This window comes from Notolepis coatsorum, assembly GCF_963971535.1.
Source record: "Notolepis coatsorum genome assembly, chromosome: 7".
In the NCBI taxonomy this organism is placed as follows: domain Eukaryota; kingdom Metazoa; phylum Chordata; class Actinopteri; order Aulopiformes; family Paralepididae; genus Notolepis; species Notolepis coatsorum.
Genome location: NC_140171.1, coordinates 20401744 through 20422067, shown reverse-complemented (window position 1 = coordinate 20422067; position 20324 = coordinate 20401744). Strand labels below are relative to the sequence as shown.

Sequence of the window (20324 nt, the reverse complement as noted above, 5' to 3'; positions counted from 1 at the left end):
ATTATTTTTGCTCCCGATCCGATCCCGATCATGTGATTTTGAGTATCTACCGATACCGATCTTTCCCGATCCGATCAACAAAAAAAAAGTAAAAATTAAAAAAAATTAAATAAAAATAAAAAATGTATCCCAATTTCTCACATTACATTCACCCTGAATGTTGACGTTATCCAGGTGAAAAGTTAACTTCATTCAAGCGAGGCATTGCAGTCCTTGACATAAATCATTTGATGTATAATTAAATCAAAGGAAATTTAAGACGTGAACATGGTCATGTTTGTTGAATAATAAAAAAAAAAGTTGTAAAAAAAAAAAAAAAAAAAAAACTTCTTTTTTTTTGCCGATCCCGATCTTCGGAAAATCACGTGATCGGATCGGGACATCCCTACTTATTATCATTTCACATGTTTAACGGTACACAATAGAGTGTAGACTATGCGCAATGAATGACAAGTCCATTTACGGGACACAAGTAGAGAAACAATTGTGTTTATTCATCACTGACATTTGCCATTTACTAAGCTCAAGTACATGAGTCCATAAGTGTAGGTTTTGGTATAAAAACAAACAAGAATGCTGATATTCATTAAACAAACATTATCTAACACATCTATTCCATCCAGTAAAGTAACAAGTATAATGTACAAAAAAAATTATAATTTTAACTACACATTTCTCCATTCAGAGAATATGCAGACAGTCTACGGCCGCTGTGAGCCCTGTGAGCTTCCTAGCGAGGTGGGAAGCCTCTGTGCAGACCCCCCCTGCCCCGGAACCCCCCCCGGTCCCCACGGAAATTGGGTCTGTTCCTCTCCCGGCCGCGGTCCCCGCCCCTCCCGGTGTTCGGCCCGCCCCGGCCGCCCCTTGGCGCCCCGCCGCCGCGGTCAGACTTCAGCTTGGCCGGTGGGGACTTGGGCCGCAGCCTCTCGATCTCCTCGGTGCAGCCAGACAGGTGGGAGCTGGGCACGGTGAAGTGGGAGGCGTAGGCCTCGGTGTTGAAGTTGCTGTTGGTGAGCGTGGGACCCACCGTGAGCCAACCTGGAGAGGGGGGGGCGGAGATGGGATGGAATGAGGGCTGGTTAGTTAACATTGACTCCGAGGCAAATGGCTGCAAGGAAAAGGGTGATCGTAGCGATTGTAGTTTATTTTTAAATCTCCATCCAACCATGTACAAAGGACAGCCCTTCGCGTTTTTGTTGGCGCACGCCCAAAGTGACTGCCACTGAATGTGTAATAGTGTTTGTCTTGGCAATAGAGGTCGTTTTGTTTCGCTGCGTGAGACTAGCCCCGAAATCAAGACTGGTAAGCGTGTTGACTCCGAGGCGAATGGCTGCAAGGAAAAGGGTGATCGTAGCGATTGTAGTTTATTTTTAAATCTCCATCCAACCCTGTACAAAGGACAGCCCTTCGCGTTTTTGTTGGCGCACGCCCAAAGTGACTGCCACTGAATGTGTAATAGTGTTTGTCTTGGCAATAGAGGTTGTTTTGTTTCGCTGCGTGAGACTAGCCCCGAAACCAAGACTGGTAAGCGTGTTTTGGTTCCGTCAAGAGTTTTAGTTTTTTTTGTTGGTCCACGTCTTGGGCCGAGAGGAAAAAGCTGGATGCTATACTGGAAAACCCCTCCCACCCCCTCTATGAGGAGCTAGCCAGGATGAGCACGTTCAGCCACAGACGTATCCCACCCACGACAAACCACAAACAGCCTCGGCCAGTCCTTCGTGCACAGACTGTTGCCGGAGAGCTGACGGCTGGTGAACTTGAGAACCGTTCCATCCGACTCTTAATAATAAACACTGCGCGGACTCTGGTGCAGCGTATTACTACAGTTTATACAACGGCATGCAAATTTCTCGATTCTGATTGGCTGAAACAGTCATTTTACACGTCTTTATTGGCAACAATTCCACGCTGCTGGCCCAGGACCCGCCCACAACCGAACCACATCACATCACTCCGCCGGATCACAAGAAGGTGGACAATAATCTTTACAAATGGATATGTTGATAGCGACTAAACGACTAAATATCAAGCGATTCTGTCACAGCGAATGTCTTAGTCGTTTAAACAATGTTGGATGATGTAATTGATGGGTCTTGAATCATTCTGTAACAAAAGAAAAATCGCGGATTGATTGATTGATTAATTTTCAATTTTCTTTTCAATTTCTTTTTCCTTTCGACTGTCAGCGCTCGCTCTAGTCTCCACCCACCGCCACACACCCGCCCCCCCCCCCCCCCCCCACACACACACACACACACACACACACACACACACACACACGCACACACGCACACACACGCACACACACGCACACACACACACACACACACACTCTGCCTGCAACGCGGGGGATAGTCAGAGAGCTGGGTGCTGCGCTGTTCTAAGTGAGCATGGCCTATTCAGTTGATTGATTGATTGATTGCTAATTTTATTACTGTACGCTTGGTTTCCAACTGGTTAAGTTTAGGCCCTCTACAGTAGGTTTAAAAAAATAAATAAAAGAATAGGGCAAAGAAAACGTTTTTTTCCTATAGGGCAAAGAAAACCTTTTAATTTGTTTTACCTACTTTATATAGAAGCATCTAAGAATGAAGTTCTATGGAAAGTAGGTCTGCATTCCCTTAACAATTGTGTGTATTGAGCCGTACTGTATTGTACCCATTCTGCATCTGGTAATAAAATTTTCAATCAATCATTCCAATAATACACAGTTGGATGTGTTAGTTGGTTGGATGCACTTCAAGCTGCTTCCACATGAGGCAACTTCTCTCAATCATTCCAATAATACACAGTTGGATGTGTTAGTTTGGTTGGATGCACTTCAAGCTGCTTCCACATGGAGGCAACTTGTCTTTTTTGTAGTTGTGGGAACTACTTTTTCTGGTGGATGGTTTTTTCAATAAATCTTCGATTAATGTGTGTTTATTGTATAGAAATAAGGTTGGATGAATCTGGCAGTTGTATAAAAGCTTTACACCACTTGCAGTCGTGATTTGTGAACAATAAACCACCCCTAGGCATGGTTTATTGTTCACAAACCACTCCTGCGCGTGATGTAATGCTTAATTAAACCATGTATCATCATCACTATTACTACTGTCTGATGAAATCCTGCCAGTCACTACTGTTCACCACTACTACTGTTATCTATATTATCACTACAACTTGCACTTTGTTCTATTATGATTACTACCTATCCTACCTGTACCCCCCCCCCCCCCCCCCCAAATGCTGCTATGACACTTGAATTTCCCCAAGGGGATTAATAACAGGGTTCCCACAAACATTGCAAAATTGTATTCAAGGACTTTGAAGTACTTTTCTAAGCACTATTTTCATTTTAAAAGGGCATTTAAAGTATACAATTCACTTTTAAATTAAGTTTTTTATTGAAAAGAAAATCGGATCCAATATGTATGGCTTAAAAAAACCAATTTCCGACAATTACCGGTAGTTAGACTTTAGATTAAACAATTATATTTCTTGATTCAGAACAGTTTTATCATGGATGAACAAAACTTTCAATGCAAATGCAATGCAAAAAAAAAAAGAAAAAAAAAAAAAAAAATGTTTTTAAGGAATTCCAGACCTTGGCTTTTGGGGGGGGGGATCAAGCACTTTAAGCACTTCAATGGCCTTGTGCGAACCCGAATATAAAAAGAGGAACCCTCCTCACCCGGCCTGATGGTGGAGTCTCGTCCGAACAGATGCAGCCGCCGGCGGCCCAGGCAGAAGTGCTCGATGATGTGGAAGATCTCCACCGGCTTCTCCACGTTGCCCATCTCCGGCTCCTCCGTGATGATCAGGTCGATGTCCACGTTGGCGTGGATGAAGTCCCCGTCTGTACTCCTGCGGACCGTTCCTTTAATCCCCATCAGACAGTGCTCCTGGGGGAGGGATGGGGTGGGGGTCAGAGAGGAAGCATTCACACATTCACACACAGACAGCGGAGGCAACCGTGCAGTAAGGTGGTGCCAACCTGCTTATTGGGAGCCGTTTTAAAACAGATATTGAAATAGGTTTTTCGAGGGTTCCTGTCCTGCAGCAAAATAGAAACCACAGGGGGTTAAAATAGTTCAAGTTTGTTTTTATGGTAGTCACATAACACTATACAATATAATATACAAGCTAAAGTGCAACCTAAGTACAATCTAAGTACAGTGAGTAAAAATGCAGACAATGACGTACAAAAACTTTAAGCCAAGGTGCAAATGCAAATGCGGTATGAATGTAGTGAAAATCTCTTGAAAAATAGATAAATATAAAGATGCACCGAAATTTCGGCACCGAAGGTTTTCGGCCGAAAATGGCAAAAAATGGCCTTTCGGCTTTCGGCCGAAAGAGTTTTTTCACCGAAAATATATCACCGAAACAGAAACAACCTAACAACCTCGCGTGTTGCAGTGATGATGTCAGTCGCGCTGTCGGGAGTCGCGCTGTTTCTATGTAAACTCTGCGCGCAACGCGTCCAATAAATGCGTCTTTAACATGCTTTATATCCTTATTTACTATAATGCCCGTCGCGGTTAATCACTGAGTGATCTAATATGCATATTATTCAGAGCGAGAGGGGGGGGGGGTTGTGTTTCTCACATTGACACTGTCTGTCTGTCGCGCGTCTACTGTGCCGAGTCAAGCGAGCACATTCAGCTGGGGACTAGAAAGGTGCGCTCAGTAGAGCACAGATGTCCGCTGCGCAGCCAGAGAAAAGATGGAATTAATGTACTGTATGCATTCAGAAGTGCTGAATAAATGTTTTATGGACCCATAATAGTGATTATTTATTATTTAAGTTAAGTTTTGCCATAATCATATATTTTTCCATAATCATAATGTTCCACAACATTGGTAAAAAAAAATTCTATTCTATGAATCATTTTCGGCCTTTCGGCTTTCGGCCAACTGTTTTCTATTTTCGGTATCGGTTTCGGCCAAGAATTTCCCATTCGGTGCATCCCTAAATATAATGTAGTGTTAAAGTGTCTAAAGTGAGTGTTATGGTGAGTGTGTGTTTAAAGTGAGTGTGTGCAGTGAGTGTAGATGGATGGGTTGATGGTGTTACATAGTCATTGAGCATCCTGATGGCCTGGGGATAGAAGCTCCTTCTGAGTCTCTCTGTAATGGCCATGAGACTCTGGTAGCGCTTGCCTGACCATAGCAGTTCAAATAGGTTGTTTAAAGTGATAAGTAGAAGGAGAGGAAAGACAGGAAAGGAGAAATAAGATGTGATTTGTCTTTGGAATTTTGGTTCTTCAACCAAGTATCAACCAAATCAGTCACTTTAACCAAGTTAGTGTTGAAACATAAGGATTAAGCCTAGTTTTAAAAGTTTCAAGTTCAAGTTTCTTTAATAGTTGTCATACAGAAGTACAGAATACTTTCGTAACAGTAAGAAGCATTTTGTATGAAAGTATTCTGTACTTCTGTATGACAACTATTAAAGAAACTTGAACTTGAAACTTTTAAGGTTAGATTGTGTATTTTAAAACAGATATTGACTACAGTAGTAGCTTAAAAACAATCTAGATTATGTTTAGAAAATATAATCTAATAATGTCTAGATTTAGTCTTACATGTCACCAACCATGTGTGTTGTAAACCTTTGCTTTGGGTAATGCCAATTACACAGCCTCACTTAGCAGGTATACTGGGACAATACTGGTCCCACATTGCCTTCTAGTGGTGAATTTAGGAACTGTACTATCCTCTAACTTTCATTTAAATCTTTTTTCAAACTGTTCACTCTTACTTTACTCAAACTATTATCGCCAACAATCAAAAGTGTTCCCGACGGCAGACTGTGCTGGCAGACTATGCTTTCATAGCTAAACATAACTGGTGAAAAGCCAGACACTTATTATCATTTCATATGTTTAACCGTACAGACTATGCGCAACGAATGACACGTCCATTTACAGGACACAAGTAGAGAAACAATTGTGTTCATCGGTTAGGGGTTACTTTTAAGTGTCTTGCTCAAGGACACTTCGACATGATGCCGGGAGGAGCAGGAATCTAACAGGGAACCTTCCCCATTACCAGACGGCCGCTCTACCTCCTGAGTTACTAACACCGTGTGGCCAAAACAGATAAAACGCACAACTGTATTAAGATGTATAAAGAAAAAGCATAGTGTGTGTGTGTGTGTGTTTGTGTGTCTGTATGTATACAGTGGTGCTCAAAAGTATGTGAACCCCTTTGGAATAGTCTTTTTTAATTATATATATATATCACACATTAATCTTTAATATATCTTCATCTAAGACACATTTTCTGATAAATCATGTCATGATTGAAGGAAAACACAAATAGTTGGAATATATTTGGATTATTTACTAAATACAATGATTAAACATGAAATAGCTTTGTGTGCATCAGTATGTGAACCCCTGGGATCCAGCAGCTGCTGACACCTATGGCTTCAACTAAACATTTCCCAGACCTTTCCTAGAGCTGAATACTAGTCTCTTGCATGTGCTTTGATGGACCTTGGTTCGTTGTCATCATTGAACTCCCTCAATTCACTGACATTTTAGGGATTCCTTGCATGAAGAACTCACTACAACTTCTACAGTATTTTCAAAGTGTCTCAAAGGTCCCTGTGTCATCTCAGACCATCCATAAGATTCAAGATTCAAGAGGTTTATTTGTCACATACATGCCAGGGCATACCGGGAAATACAGGTGGCCATGCCCGCTTTGATGGTGCAATAATACTAAATAATAAAATAGACATAATGAACAGATAATAAAATAGACGTAAAAATAGGCACAATGAAATAGACACGCTAAAGTCCTGAGCTACGGATTAAGGCACTAACACTACTATACACTATACAGTTTTAACTCTATATCCTTATGCTATACTTGCTATTTCTAAACTATACTATACAAGAACCACATCAGTTCCTAGTGCTTTCAGTATGTATGTGTGACCTTTATTTTCCTCGTTCCTTTATCCGATGCTACATGTCTTCTCATTTAACCACTATTGTGTATTTCTGCTTGAATATGTAGGATTGTTGCCTTGCTGCATAGCTCCTTTGGCATGGCTACAGGTCCTGGAGCACATGAGCTGTCATTCCTCCGTAGAATTTTGACATTCACTGATTTCCTCATAACGGAGGCAATAAGGCAGCCCACACAAATGACACTCCCATCACCACGCATAATGATAGGTATGGTGTTGTAATGGTGGATGACAATGCGATGACGATGTGAATAAGACACCACTAGTTATGGCCAAAACGATCAAGTTTCGACTCACATGTCCAGCACAAATTTATTCAGTAGTCGAATATTTTCTGGATCAGCATTATCAAAAGTTGATCAAAAATGGTATATCTTTCGGCCAAAGAAATTATTTTGAAGTGGTGTCTTATTCACATCCTCATTGCATTGTCATGCACCATTATAACACCATTATGCATGGTGATGGGAGTGTCATTTCTGTGTATGTATCTTACATACACAGACATATCTTAGATGAAGATATAATAAAGAGGTGTTGTGTATGTAATATGTATGTATGTATGTATGTATGTATGTATGTATGTATTAGGGGTGGGAATCACCAGTTTCATCATGATACGATACGATATCGATTCTTTGGACAACGATACGATATTTGCCGATATCACAAAGTCTCTCACGATACAATACGATTAGATTAGATTCAGGTGCCTGCAATCGATATGAGATGATATCATATGCCCATTTAACACAATCAGTAACATTTAGATCAACTAAAAAAAGGTAACGAAAATATCATTTGACATTTGTATTTTTGAGCTCTTCCAGACATTTAAAGGAAAATCAATCTATTGTTTTTAATACAAATAGACCTCCTGTTCACTGTAAAGTGCCACGTTTTGATATATTGAGCTTTAAACTTTAAGCTCCATTTTTTGGAACTCAAAACTCACAACCTAAAACCCCTCCCTACCTCCCTCTCCCAAACCGTTCCTACAACAATTTGTTGATGTTGCATGATCATGTATAGGATAGGCCTACATTTATTATGTATTATATTGTTTATGTTTAAATAACATTTAAACATCAAACTCCTCTGACCTCATCTGGTCTTTCCAAAGACGCGCGCACAGAAAGGGAGAATGCTATGCTGTAACGTCTACACACACGGAGCTACTGCTGTTGTTCTTGGGCGGATATGAGACTCGCCACAGGATTTTCAAAATAAGAGTATCGATATGAATCGATCTTATTACATTGCATCGATCCGATTCGATCGTTGATAATTACATTGATGTATCGATCTGGATCGATGTATCGTCCCACCCCTAGTATGTATGTATGTATGTATGTATGTATGTATGTATGTATGTATATATGTATATATGTATATATATATGTATGTATGTATGTATATATGTATGTATGTATGTATGTATGTATGTATGTATGTATGTATGTATGTATGTATGTATGTATGTATGTATGTATGTATGTATGCATGCGCGCGTGTGTGTGTGTGTGTGTGTGCGTGTGTGCGTGCGTGTGTGTGTGTGTGTGTGTGCGTGCGTGCGTGCGTGCGTGTGTGTGTGTACTTTGTACCTTGGTTCTCTGGAACACCGCTTTAGGGTCCAAGGTCTTAGTCTTGCCAGGGTTGTTCTTGTTGGTCTTGATCCAGCAGATGTCCTCACACCGTCTAAAGCCCCACTTCCTCAAACACTGAAACAGGTGGATGTTAAAAATGAGGAAAAGGAAGGAGGATCTGCAACGACCCAAGTCGTACAACTCCAGCACCGAGCATCCATTACAGCCAAGTAGAGCGGTACCGTCTGACAGCGATGATTTAACATCAACAGTGACACCTATACAATTATTGGAAACAATGATGACTAATACTATATCACTATGATGAGGGGTATGACGATATATCATGTCACAATGTAGAAGATGACTTTATTGTAGGGATGCTCGATATTGGCTTTTTTACCGATACCGATATACCGATATTGTCCAACTCTTAATTTCCGATACCTATATCAACCGATATCAACCGATACCGATATATGCAGGGTTCCCCCCCCCCCCAATAATTTCAGGTAATTAACATTACATATCTCTTGTTGTGGAATTAACACAACATTATGCATACTTTTGACAATAAATAAAATCAGAATTTGTTCTTACTTGCTTGCCTGGGTAAATAAAGGTTATAGAAATGTAAAAAAAATAAAAAAATAAAAACCTTTAATTTTTTTTTGAAAACAGATACCGATATTTTCCGATATCACATTTTAATGCCGATATCGGCAGGCCGATAATATCGGACATCCCTACTTTATTGTCAACGTACACAAGGAAATGTCTTTTCGCCTATCCCTCCTAGTTAGTTACACATACACACAGTCCTCACATCCCTCCTAGTTAGTTACACATACACAGTCCTCATATCCCTCCTAGTTACACATACACACAGTCCTCACATCCCTCCTAGTTAGTTACACATACAGTCCTCATATCCCTCCTAGTTACACATACACACAGTCCTCATATCCCTCCTAGTTACACACAGTCCTCATATCCCTCCTAGTTACACACAGATCCTCAGATCAAATGTGATCTGAATAGTGAGATTTTTTTTTTATTTTATTTTTTTCTCTCTTTCTTTTATTATTTATTCTTTATTATTATTATTATTATTATTATTATTATTATTATTATTAAATTTTTTTCTTGTTTAACTGTGGATTGTGAGTTTCTTGTATAATGGTATACATGATTATTTGTGTAAATTAGGTTGTACGCCGACCATTAAGTAAATACTTCTTTAGTTTAGGAATAAGGGGCAGGTAACTATAATATTTATTCTTCTTCCTGCTCCTTTTGTCCATGGAATGTTATTTATGATTGTGTAATGAAGAAACTCTGATTGTATGATTCCATGTGGCAAATAAAAAACTCTGAACTGAACTCTGAACTGAACAGTCCTCATATCCCTCCTAGTTACACATACACACAGTCCTCATATCCCTCCTAGTTACACACAGTCCTCATATCCCTCCTAGTTACACATACACACAGTCCTCATATCCCTCCTAGTTACACAGTCCTCATATCCCTCCTAGTTACACATACACACAGTCCTCATATCCCTCCTAGTTACACAGTCCTCATATCCCTCCTAGTTACACATACACACAGTCCTCATATCCCTCCTAGTTACACAGTCCTCATATCCCTCCTAGTTACACATACACACAGTCCTCATATCCCTCCTAGTTACACAGTCCTCATATCCCTCCTAGTTACACACACAGTCCTCATATCCCTCCTAGTTACACACACAGTCCTCATACCCCACCTAGTTACACATACACACAGTCCTCATATCCCTCCTAGTTACACATACAGTCCTCATATCCCTCCTAGACTAGTTACACATACACACAGTCCCCATATCCCTCCTAGAATAGTTACACATGCACACAGTCCTCATATCCCTCCTAGTTACATACATGCTGTACACAGTCCCCCGCACATATGCATTTCATCAGAGGTCAGAGCGCAGGGTCACCTGCAGTGCAGCGTCCCTGGAGCAGTATTTTGGGGTTCAGTGCCTTGCTCAAGGGCACTTGAGCAGAGATGATGGGCACCGTAGATGTAATACCAGCCACCCTTCAGTCACCAGCTCACAGCCGGAATACACCCTCCCGTTGGCGGCGGCGGGGATCGAACCGGCGACCCTATTGGTTACTGGCCGGCCTCTTTACCTGCCTCGTAGCGTGCAACATGAACGTGTGACCTCTTGTTGTCCAGACAGATTGTATTGTGTCTATTTTCAGAGTGAGTGAGTCAGTCAGTCAGTAACATCGCACGTCATAGAGGTGCTGTGCGTCTAAAAATAACAAGTCATGATAATAGTGTGTGATTATCCGTTTGTGTGTGTGTATGAACGCTTTGTTGACGCGTGTCACCTACAGATATCGAGCGTCATCGTGTAAGACTAAACCGGTGTGGTCGTGAGTTTATTTACGGAAGCGCGCGGGGGAGGGAGGGGAGGATGTTCCAATACAAGATCATAACAAGATGGCGCCACGGATGGTCGCCTGTGTTTTCATATAGTTTTATTCAAACTCTTACATAATTATATTATTCCATTATGCTTAACTTAGCTCATATTTCATTTTATTTTACTCCACCACTTTATTATATTATCCATCTGTTAACACATTCCCTGCCATTACTTATATCCATCAATATAGCCAGTCTGCCACCACTGTAAGCCTATGGAGATGTTCACCTTCTTTGCAGGGCTATAACTTTTTAAATTGTATTGCTAAATTGACATTACTATGGCCCATTCAACATTGATTATCTATCGTTCAGGATGTAGGAACATTATACTTTTCATTCATACATTCATACAAAAATACCGTCTAGAATATAAGTATGTTTTTATCGTTTTCTGCAGTAATTCCTAGAACGTGAGTTATAGGCCTAAACACATATATAGATTATCGATTGCCGTGTCTTCCCTATACACGCTATATTAAAAAATGAAACTGTATATGATCCGTATACGTTATGCGTCATCATGCGCAGAGGAAAAAGGGGGAGGGGGGGGGTCGTTTATAATTCCGTGATCGTCAGTAAATGCTTTATGTAGTATGGGTGATATATTGATCAGATGGTTTGCAGTGAAATGAATAAACAATTGGGCTGAAAATAACGTTAGCGTCCTCTTACCGTGCGTCAAAGAGACTGGCGGTGAAATATCCTAAGTATAGGACGTCGATCGCCTAGGTCCATTTCCGGTTTGTATGTCGCAATAAACGCCGAAATCATATCGATTATTAAGTTTATAAAGCGATCGATATGTACTATAGTGTCTGTTGGGAGCCTTGCAACAATGTCTGACGGCCGGATGAATTTAATCGACGCACACCTCCCACTTCCTGTTGTTCGAGTGTAACTCTCCCGACCATCCACCACTCGACGGTATTGAGCCGTCGTTGTATTGAGCCGTAGGGTCCAGCTGCAGCGTCGGAGGTGAATATTATATGAATTATTAATGCCTTGGTGAAAAAATGAAATATTGATCTCAATAACGCTGTACAGCGAGATCTGGCGGTCAAAGCATGGCGGGCAATAACGTGTTACAGCGTGAATGGCGGTGGATGTGTTAATGTCTGTCCGCTAATGTCGCACCAGTAACATCCTAAGCAAATTCCTTGTATGTGAAAAGTACACTTGGCAATAAAGACCTTTCTGATTCTGAATACGCGGCTCATACGCGGTTCCAATGCCCACGTTCCTCTAAAGATAGCTCCGTCACGCAGATCCGGCGATGCGTTTGTTGTTGTGTCGCTCCGCACCCTGAGAAGCCGCAGGGAGGCGGGGGACGACGGGCATTCTTCCGTTTACGCCCGAGGCGAAAGGGAAAATCCCCGGCCAGCCCGTCGGAGCATCTAGCGTCACACCGGCGACGCCCACTTGGCCGTGTGATGCACAGGAGGCAGGAATGCCAGAGGGCCGGGCCCCGGGGTCGACCTAACGTGCCTCTCTGACAAACAGGAACGCTCGGTTGTTTGACGAGACAGGAATGATAATGGTGACGGTGACGGTGATGACGACGATAATGACAATACGCGCAGCCTGCGACGGGGGTTTCCGCCAGATGGGAAATGAAGATGAGATGAATGAACAGATGAAGGGGGGGGGGGGGAAGGCACTTGTTTTTACGTCGTCTTCCCGAGTTGTTTGACACCCCGTGTTCCAGGCGTGGTGGAGTGAGGATATTGTGATATCATGACACGTAATAATATCATGTTAAGATGAGATATTCCTTTATTGATCCCCTTGGGGAAGAATCCGGGAACCATGCAGTTCAATGTGGTGAATGTCCGAACGATTTAACGTGTGATTTTGCATACGAGGGCATCTGTGGGTTTCAAGTTTAAGTTTCAAGGCTTTTGAAGACACTTTTAATACCACTTAGAGCACAATTTAATACCAATTTCACAACCATACTAGCAAAAGAAAACAACACGACACTGAACTGGCGGCTGCGCTTGTGTGCCAATTCAAATGCGTGCACGTTCCATACAAGCTCTCGCCAGACGTACCAAGCTCCCGGTAGCCCCCGCAAAAAAATACTTGAATACAAAAACATCTCATATATTTAATATTATTTCATGTCCCGACGCGCCAAACATGTAATACCTGTGCAAAGGAAATGTACGTACTTTTTGAATACCTTTAAGGCCTTAAATTGAGAATTATGAATTGAATCCTTCAAATGTGATAATACCCCACAATATACCCTGTATATTATGTAAGTTGATGTCGTGATACAATTTGATTAGAAAAAACACTTGTAATGATTAGGGGTGTAACGGTACACAAAAACCACGGTACGGTACGTACCTCGGTTTTGAAGTCAAGGTTCGGTACGGGTTTTCGGTACAGTGGGGGAAAGTTTGGCTTTCCATGTTCCACTCAGGGGTGATGTAGTGTGCAGTAACTAATTGTACTTGTAGGGCTGTCAACGAATATTCTATATTGAAATTAATAATCGACTTGTAAAAAAAAAAAATTTATAATAATAATTATATTAGATTGTGAAAAAAACAGCCCCCGGTGGGTTAACATACCGTTGTATTCGTTCGGTATACTACACAGCCGTTCGGTACGGTACGGTACACACTGAAACTTGTTCGGTTCGGTACGGATAAGTGTACCTTTACACCCCTAGTAATGATTATTGTTGCGATATTGATTTCTGCCATATGGCCCTGTGAGAGAGACATACCATCCTGCCCAGGTCCAGGCCCTCTCCAGAGCCACACCACAGGAAGACGAAGGAGCGCAGGGCAGAGATCTCCTCAATGTCCAACTTCATGACCTGGAGAGAGAGAGAGGGGAGACTGAGAGCCTGTGAGGAGACACAGACGGGACCAGACAGCATTTCATTCTGCTGCGTGTGGTCGCGCAGCCTTCCAAGCACTCGTTTGTGACCGAAAACAAATAGGCTGAGGTGTACGTTATTTTTTGGGCAGACTATTGACTGGGCTCGGTCATAAGTAGTAAGCATTTTGGCTACTAGAATTAGAGCTTATTCAACTGTTGAAATTTAACAGTGTCTGGTAAATGTCTACAATGCTAATGGTAATTGTGTAGAACATACATGATCTATTATATGTAATGTTAAATGTGTGTAGAACATACCTTGTCTACTATTATGTGATGTTAAATGTGGGTAGAACATACAATCATACACCATCTACTATATGTAATAGAGATGGGCATTTTTAAGAAAAATCCAGATAGATTGATGGCATGATATACTCGAGTAATCGAGGATAATTTTTTTTTTTTTTTATTAAAACTTAATTTTGTTCATTCACGTATATGTTTAATGAAACCAACAAACAGTTATAATCTTACACATACATATTTATTTTATTATATTTATTTTCATAAAATTATTAGTAATTTAAGATCAAGTTTTCTCATAGATTAATGTGATTAATTGATTGTGATTAATCGATTACTCACGCCCATCCCTAATATGTAATGTTTAATGAGTGTAAAGCATACATCATCTACTATATGATCTACTATATGTCATGTTAAATGTGTGTAGAACATAAATCTACTATATGTAATGTTAAATGTGTGTAAACATAAATCTACTATATGTAATGTTAAATGTGTGTAGAACATACATCTACTACGGTATATGTAATGTTAAATGTGTGTAGAACATATGTAATGTTAAATGTGTAGCAAAATAAATAATCTAGTAATGTTAAATGTGTGTAGCAAAATAAATAATCTATTATATGTAATGTTAAATGTGTATAGAACATAAATCATCTATTACATGTAATGTTTAATGTGTGTAGAACATAAATAATCTATTATATGTAATGTTTAATGTGTGTAGAGCATAAATCATCTATTATATGTAATGTTTAATGTGTGCAGAACATAAATAAAATAATCTATTATATGTAATGTTTAATGTGTGTAGAACATAAATCATCTATTACATGTAATGTTTAATGTGTGTAGAACATAAATAATCTATTACATGTAATGTTTAATGTGTGTAGAGCATAAATCATCTATTACATGTAATGTTTAATGTGTGTAGAACATAAATAATCTATATGTAATGTTTAATGTGTGTAGAACATAAATAATCTATTATATGTAATGTTTAATGTGTGTAGAGCATAAATCATCTATTATATGTAATGTTTAATGTGTGTAGAACATAAATCATCTATTATATGTAATGTTTAATGTGTGTAGAGCATAAATCATCTATTATATGTAATGTTTAATGTGTGTAGAGCATAAATCATCTATTATATGTAATGTTTAATGTGTGTAGAGCATACACCCTCTACTCTATATGTGATGTTAAATGTGTAGAACGTACATTGTCTACTATATGTTATGTTTTAGTGTAATGTTTTATGTAGAACAGAGGTTCTCAAACTACGGGTCGCGACCCCAATTGGGGTCGCGGGTAGGTGACAGTGCATTGGCAAACAAAGTTTAATAAAAGATCAGCGAAAATCCGCGAGCCCAACTCAGATAGAGTTTTCCACCTGGCCTCTGTGCGTATTTGCCATGTCTCGCCCCTGCATCAACGGAGGCACAGTATTCCAATACACATCTCATACATCAGTGCAGGTATAATCACTGAGGCCACGTCTGGTCTTTTGTGAGTCAGAGGAGAGCAAAGTGCAGTGACATGCGCGAGCGTGCCTGACAGCCCTGCGCAGGTATATCGTCTGGTCTTTTGTGTGTCAATGTGTACTCCGATATTTGTGATCGACACCGTCTGTCTCATAACTAAAGCACTTCCAGGGGGGGGGGGGGGGGGGGGACTTTCCAGGCCAAGCATATAAAGCTGATTTGATTCATTTAACCTAAACCTGGACACTCGCAATGGATAGGTTTGTTGTAGGGCTGGGCGATTAATCGATATTATCGATTCATTCGAATTAATGATTTAGGACAATTTTGAAAAAAATAAATCGATTTAAAAAAAATATATATATATATTCTTTTTTTATTTTTATTTTTTCAAGAGTCACCTTTTATTTTACAAAAAATGATGTTTGGTGAAAGTTAGATTTGCACTTTATTAATCCCAATAGGAAAATTCATTCTTGTTTGATGATCAAGAGGCACCTTTTATTTGTTTTAAGTGAAGTTTGGTGAAAAAACAAGTTATTGCACTATTTATCCCAATAGGGACATTCATGATTTTTAGCTACTTTGCCCATCACTGCATTCATCTTTATTTGATCAAGAGTAACCCTTTATATATATATATATATATATATATATATATATATATATATATATATATATATATATATATATATATATATATATATATATATATATATATATATATATATATATTATAATTTTTTTTTTTAAGTGAAGATTGGTGAAAGTTAGGTTTGTACTTCAATCCAAATAGGGACATTCATCTTGGTTTGATAATTTTTTTTTGTCAAATAAAAACAAAGGTTATTTGAATGATTTCCTTGGCGTTTCTAGTTTTCAAGAGAAAAAAATCGATTAAAATCGTAAATCGTCAATTATGGAATTATTTCCCCGAAAGAAAGAGCACGGACAATTTGAACAACTGGATCCAAGATCCGTTCATTGCACATGATGCAACAGGCCTCCCACTGTCTGAGCAGGAGGCGTTGATCGATCTTTCGTGTGACGAGCTACTGAAAGTCAAGTTCACTGGACAGTAGGGCTGACCTTCGAATTTCTTTTTGGAATTCGAAGCTTCGGGGGCGAGATTAGATTTTAATTCAGAGTTTTGAGATTAAAAAAAAAAAAATTATATATATATATTTGTTTTATGTTGTGGGACTTGTACAGCACTTTGTTCAACGTTGTCAGTGCTGTAAAGTTTAAACCTTTTAAAATCTTAGACAAACAAAACACTTTGCTTTCATGAAATATTCTAAGCCGTCATTTGAGGCTTTATAAAAGCAGCACAATGAACACAAATCTGTCAGTGCCGAGTCCGACCTCATCTTAAATAACAAACAGCATTGCTTGTTGTAATTAACAAAGAGAGGCAGAGTTGATTTTGCACAAAAAAATAAATATATATATATATATATATATATATATTCAAATTTTATTTTCATATTCGAATCCCATGCGCATCGTACGAGGCTTCGAAGCTTTGAAGTATTTAAGACAGCCCTACTGGATAGCCCCTCGCAAAGTTCTGGATATCAGTCCGGAACGAGTACCCGATGCTGTGTAATGCTGCGCTGAGAAAGCTTGTCCCGTTTGCGTCAACATACCTCTGTGAAGCGGGATTCTCGGCTCTGACATTAATAAAAAATAAATACAGATCTCGCCTCAGAGTAGAAGCGGATCTGCGCCTCTTTCTCAGCACAACGCAGCCACGTAACATGGAACTATGTTCAAATGTACAAGCACACCCTTCCCATTAAGTCTCGTTTTTGTTTATTCTTGAAAAGCGCATGTGAACGCATAAAAAAAAAAAAAAGCTAAATATGCCTCGATCGTTTTACAAATGTGTATACAGAAACAATTCCGTTTGATAATATCCATTCATTTCATTAATAACATTGTGATGTAATTTCCTTTTCTAATAAATATGCATGATCAAGTTCCAACGTGTCCTTTTATTTTGATATTCATTATTTCCATGTTGAAATTACGCGATACATTAAGTGTGGGGTCGCCAAAAAATTTCCAAAATAAAATGGGGTCACTGATGTAGAACATACCTCGTCCCAGGTCCAGAAGCGCTCGGTGTGGCTGATGCCTGACTCCCGGTAGTACTCTTCTAGTGGAGGCTCCAGCAGGATCACATCAAACTTACACTTCAGATCACGCAGGTCAAAGTGTTCGGGGTCGGCCTGCAGGTACCTATCACACATAGGAGACTTTACAAACTTACACTTCAAATCACACAGGTCAAAGTGTTCGGGTCGGCCTGCAAGTACCTATCACACATAGGAGACTTTGGGAAAATGGGGCTATACGAACCCTCCACGAACCCTTTCAATCCGGTTTCCGCCCACAACAAAGTACGGAAACAGCCCTTGTTAAAATAACCTCCTCTGTGCTGCTGACTCTGGGCTTCTTACCATCCTCATCCTTCTTGACCTCAGCGCGGCATTTGACACCATCTCCCATCCACTACTCCTGGACCGCCTGGCTGGCATTGGGGTCACTGGTGTCGCACTCTCCTGGTTCACATCTTACTTCACTGACAGACAACAGTTTGTACAACTCAGGACTCACAAGTCAGGGTGTTCATCTGTTTCACTGGGTGTCCCCCAGGGGTCAGTATTGGGTCCCCTCCTATTCACCATCTACCGGTATCTCCTTCCCCTGGGCACAATCCTCCGTCACCATAGGGTCCACTTCCACTGTTATGCAGACGACACACAGGTCTACATCTCCTCCAAACCCACCACTGCCCTTCCCCCCACCTCCCTCACCACCTGCTTTGAGGACATCAGGAGCTGGATGAGCAGAAACTTCTTGAAGTTAAATGGCAGCAAAACTGAGGCGCTGCTCATCAGCTCCAAATCCACCCTTACCAAATCACAAAACACCCCAGTTCCGAACGTCACCATCGATGGCTTCCCTGTACCCTTCTCCCCCCAAGTTAAAAGCCTTGATGTCATTCTGGACGGCTCCCTTTCATTTGCACCACACATCAAAAACATCACCCGGTCTGCTTTCTTTCACCTCCGTAATATCTCCAGACTCCGCCCATCTCTGTCCCAATCAAACACTGAAACCCTAGTCCACTCATTCGTCACATCCTGGATCGACTACTGCAACGCTCTCCTCACCGGCCTTCCCATCAAACTCCTCAACAGACTCCAAATTATCCCAAACTCTGCTGCCAGGATCATCACCTGCACAAACTCATCTGACCACATCACCCCCGTCCTCATTCAATTACACAGGCTCCCTGTGCACTACCGGATCGACTTCAAAAACCTCCTACTCACCTTCAAAGCCCTCCACAATCTAGCCCCCATCTACCGGTACATCACTGACCTCCTCCAGGAATACACCCCCTCCCGCACCCTCCGCTCATCCTCTACTGGACTCCTATCCATCCCCAGCTCACGACTCAACACCATGGGTGCTCGAGCTTTCAGCTGCTCGGCTCCCAGACTCTGGAACTCCCTGCCGCCACATGTGTGACAGTCTGACTCCCTATCATCTTTTAAATCACAACTGAAAACCCATCTGTTTAAACTTGCATATTCACTATAACCTGTGCCACTGTTCTATACCCCCTGCTGTTTGTTTTGTTATTTTAACTTCACTGTTTTTAACCTAGACTTTTAACTGCCTTGCTTTGTTTTTATGATATGTAAGGTGACCTTGGGTGTCGTGAAAGGCACCACCAAATAAAATGTATTATTATTAAGCCTGTTATGAAAAGAACCGCTGCCTACATGACATGCATTCAAGATCGACCTCCTCCAGTTCTGGTCGTTCCGTGTTTCTTCACTGATGGGAAGTAATATGTGGAATATAAATTACTATCCTGTGCATCCGTTTGTCTAATTTGAGGTCAAATATAGTACAGGGTTTATACTGCAGGTTTCAACAAGTTAAATATACAACTTTTTAAAGCCACTCTGAATAGAATTTAATACTTATTTCACGGCCATGCTGGCAAAAAAGTAAGAAGATGACTATGAAAGAAGTAATTCCATATGAATTGTTGGGGGGGGGGGGCTGAGCGGCTTACTTTTAATAGCCCGGACATTTAATGTAACAGAGACGTTATCGCAACATAGAAGTAACTTCCTAATCAAATACACTTTTAAGATAATCGAAAATATTTAAGACCTTTTTAAGGCCTAAAATTCTGATTTTTAAATGTAAGACTTTCTAAGACCCTGTGGGAACCCTGCACTGCCTTGCCCAGACCGGCTTGCCGCCGTCACAAACACCCTAAGGACCCGTTAGAAACATCGGGTGTCATCGGGGGGTACCCGTCTTAACATACATGGGAGGAGTGTTGGTGGTGGAGATGAGTTCATCCTTCAGTCTGATCAGCTCTCTCAGTTTGGGATACTCCTCGAACCGGTCAGCCAGACCTACACACACACATCACACAACACACACACACATGCAGGATAATAGCAGAAAGACATACATATATAAAATAAATGTAAATATAAATAAATAAAAATTATAAACAGTGTAAACAATATAATTAACTCTGAATATGAGAACAGGTGCAGATGAGGGTCTGAATGCCCAAACAGATATATGATATGTTACAATAA

General features: G+C 40.5%; 1 protein-coding gene across 1 annotated transcript in view; it reads right to left on the bottom strand.

Moving 5' to 3' along the window:
- Positions 1-482: 482 nt before the first annotated feature.
- mettl14 (methyltransferase 14, N6-adenosine-methyltransferase non-catalytic subunit) overlaps positions 483-20324 on the bottom strand; it is a 31928-nt gene continuing 12086 nt past the window's right edge. Inside the window, exons 6-11 of the mRNA XM_084319274.1 lie at positions 20042-20132; positions 17784-17925; positions 13781-13873; positions 8575-8691; positions 3677-3887; positions 483-1038 (exon numbers count right to left, since the gene is read on the bottom strand). Coding sequence (XP_084175400.1) covers positions 731-1038; positions 3677-3887; positions 8575-8691; positions 13781-13873; positions 17784-17925; positions 20042-20132 — 962 coding nt within the window. The 3' untranslated portion in view covers positions 483-730. The remainder of the gene's footprint in view (positions 1039-3676; positions 3888-8574; positions 8692-13780; positions 13874-17783; positions 17926-20041; positions 20133-20324) is intronic.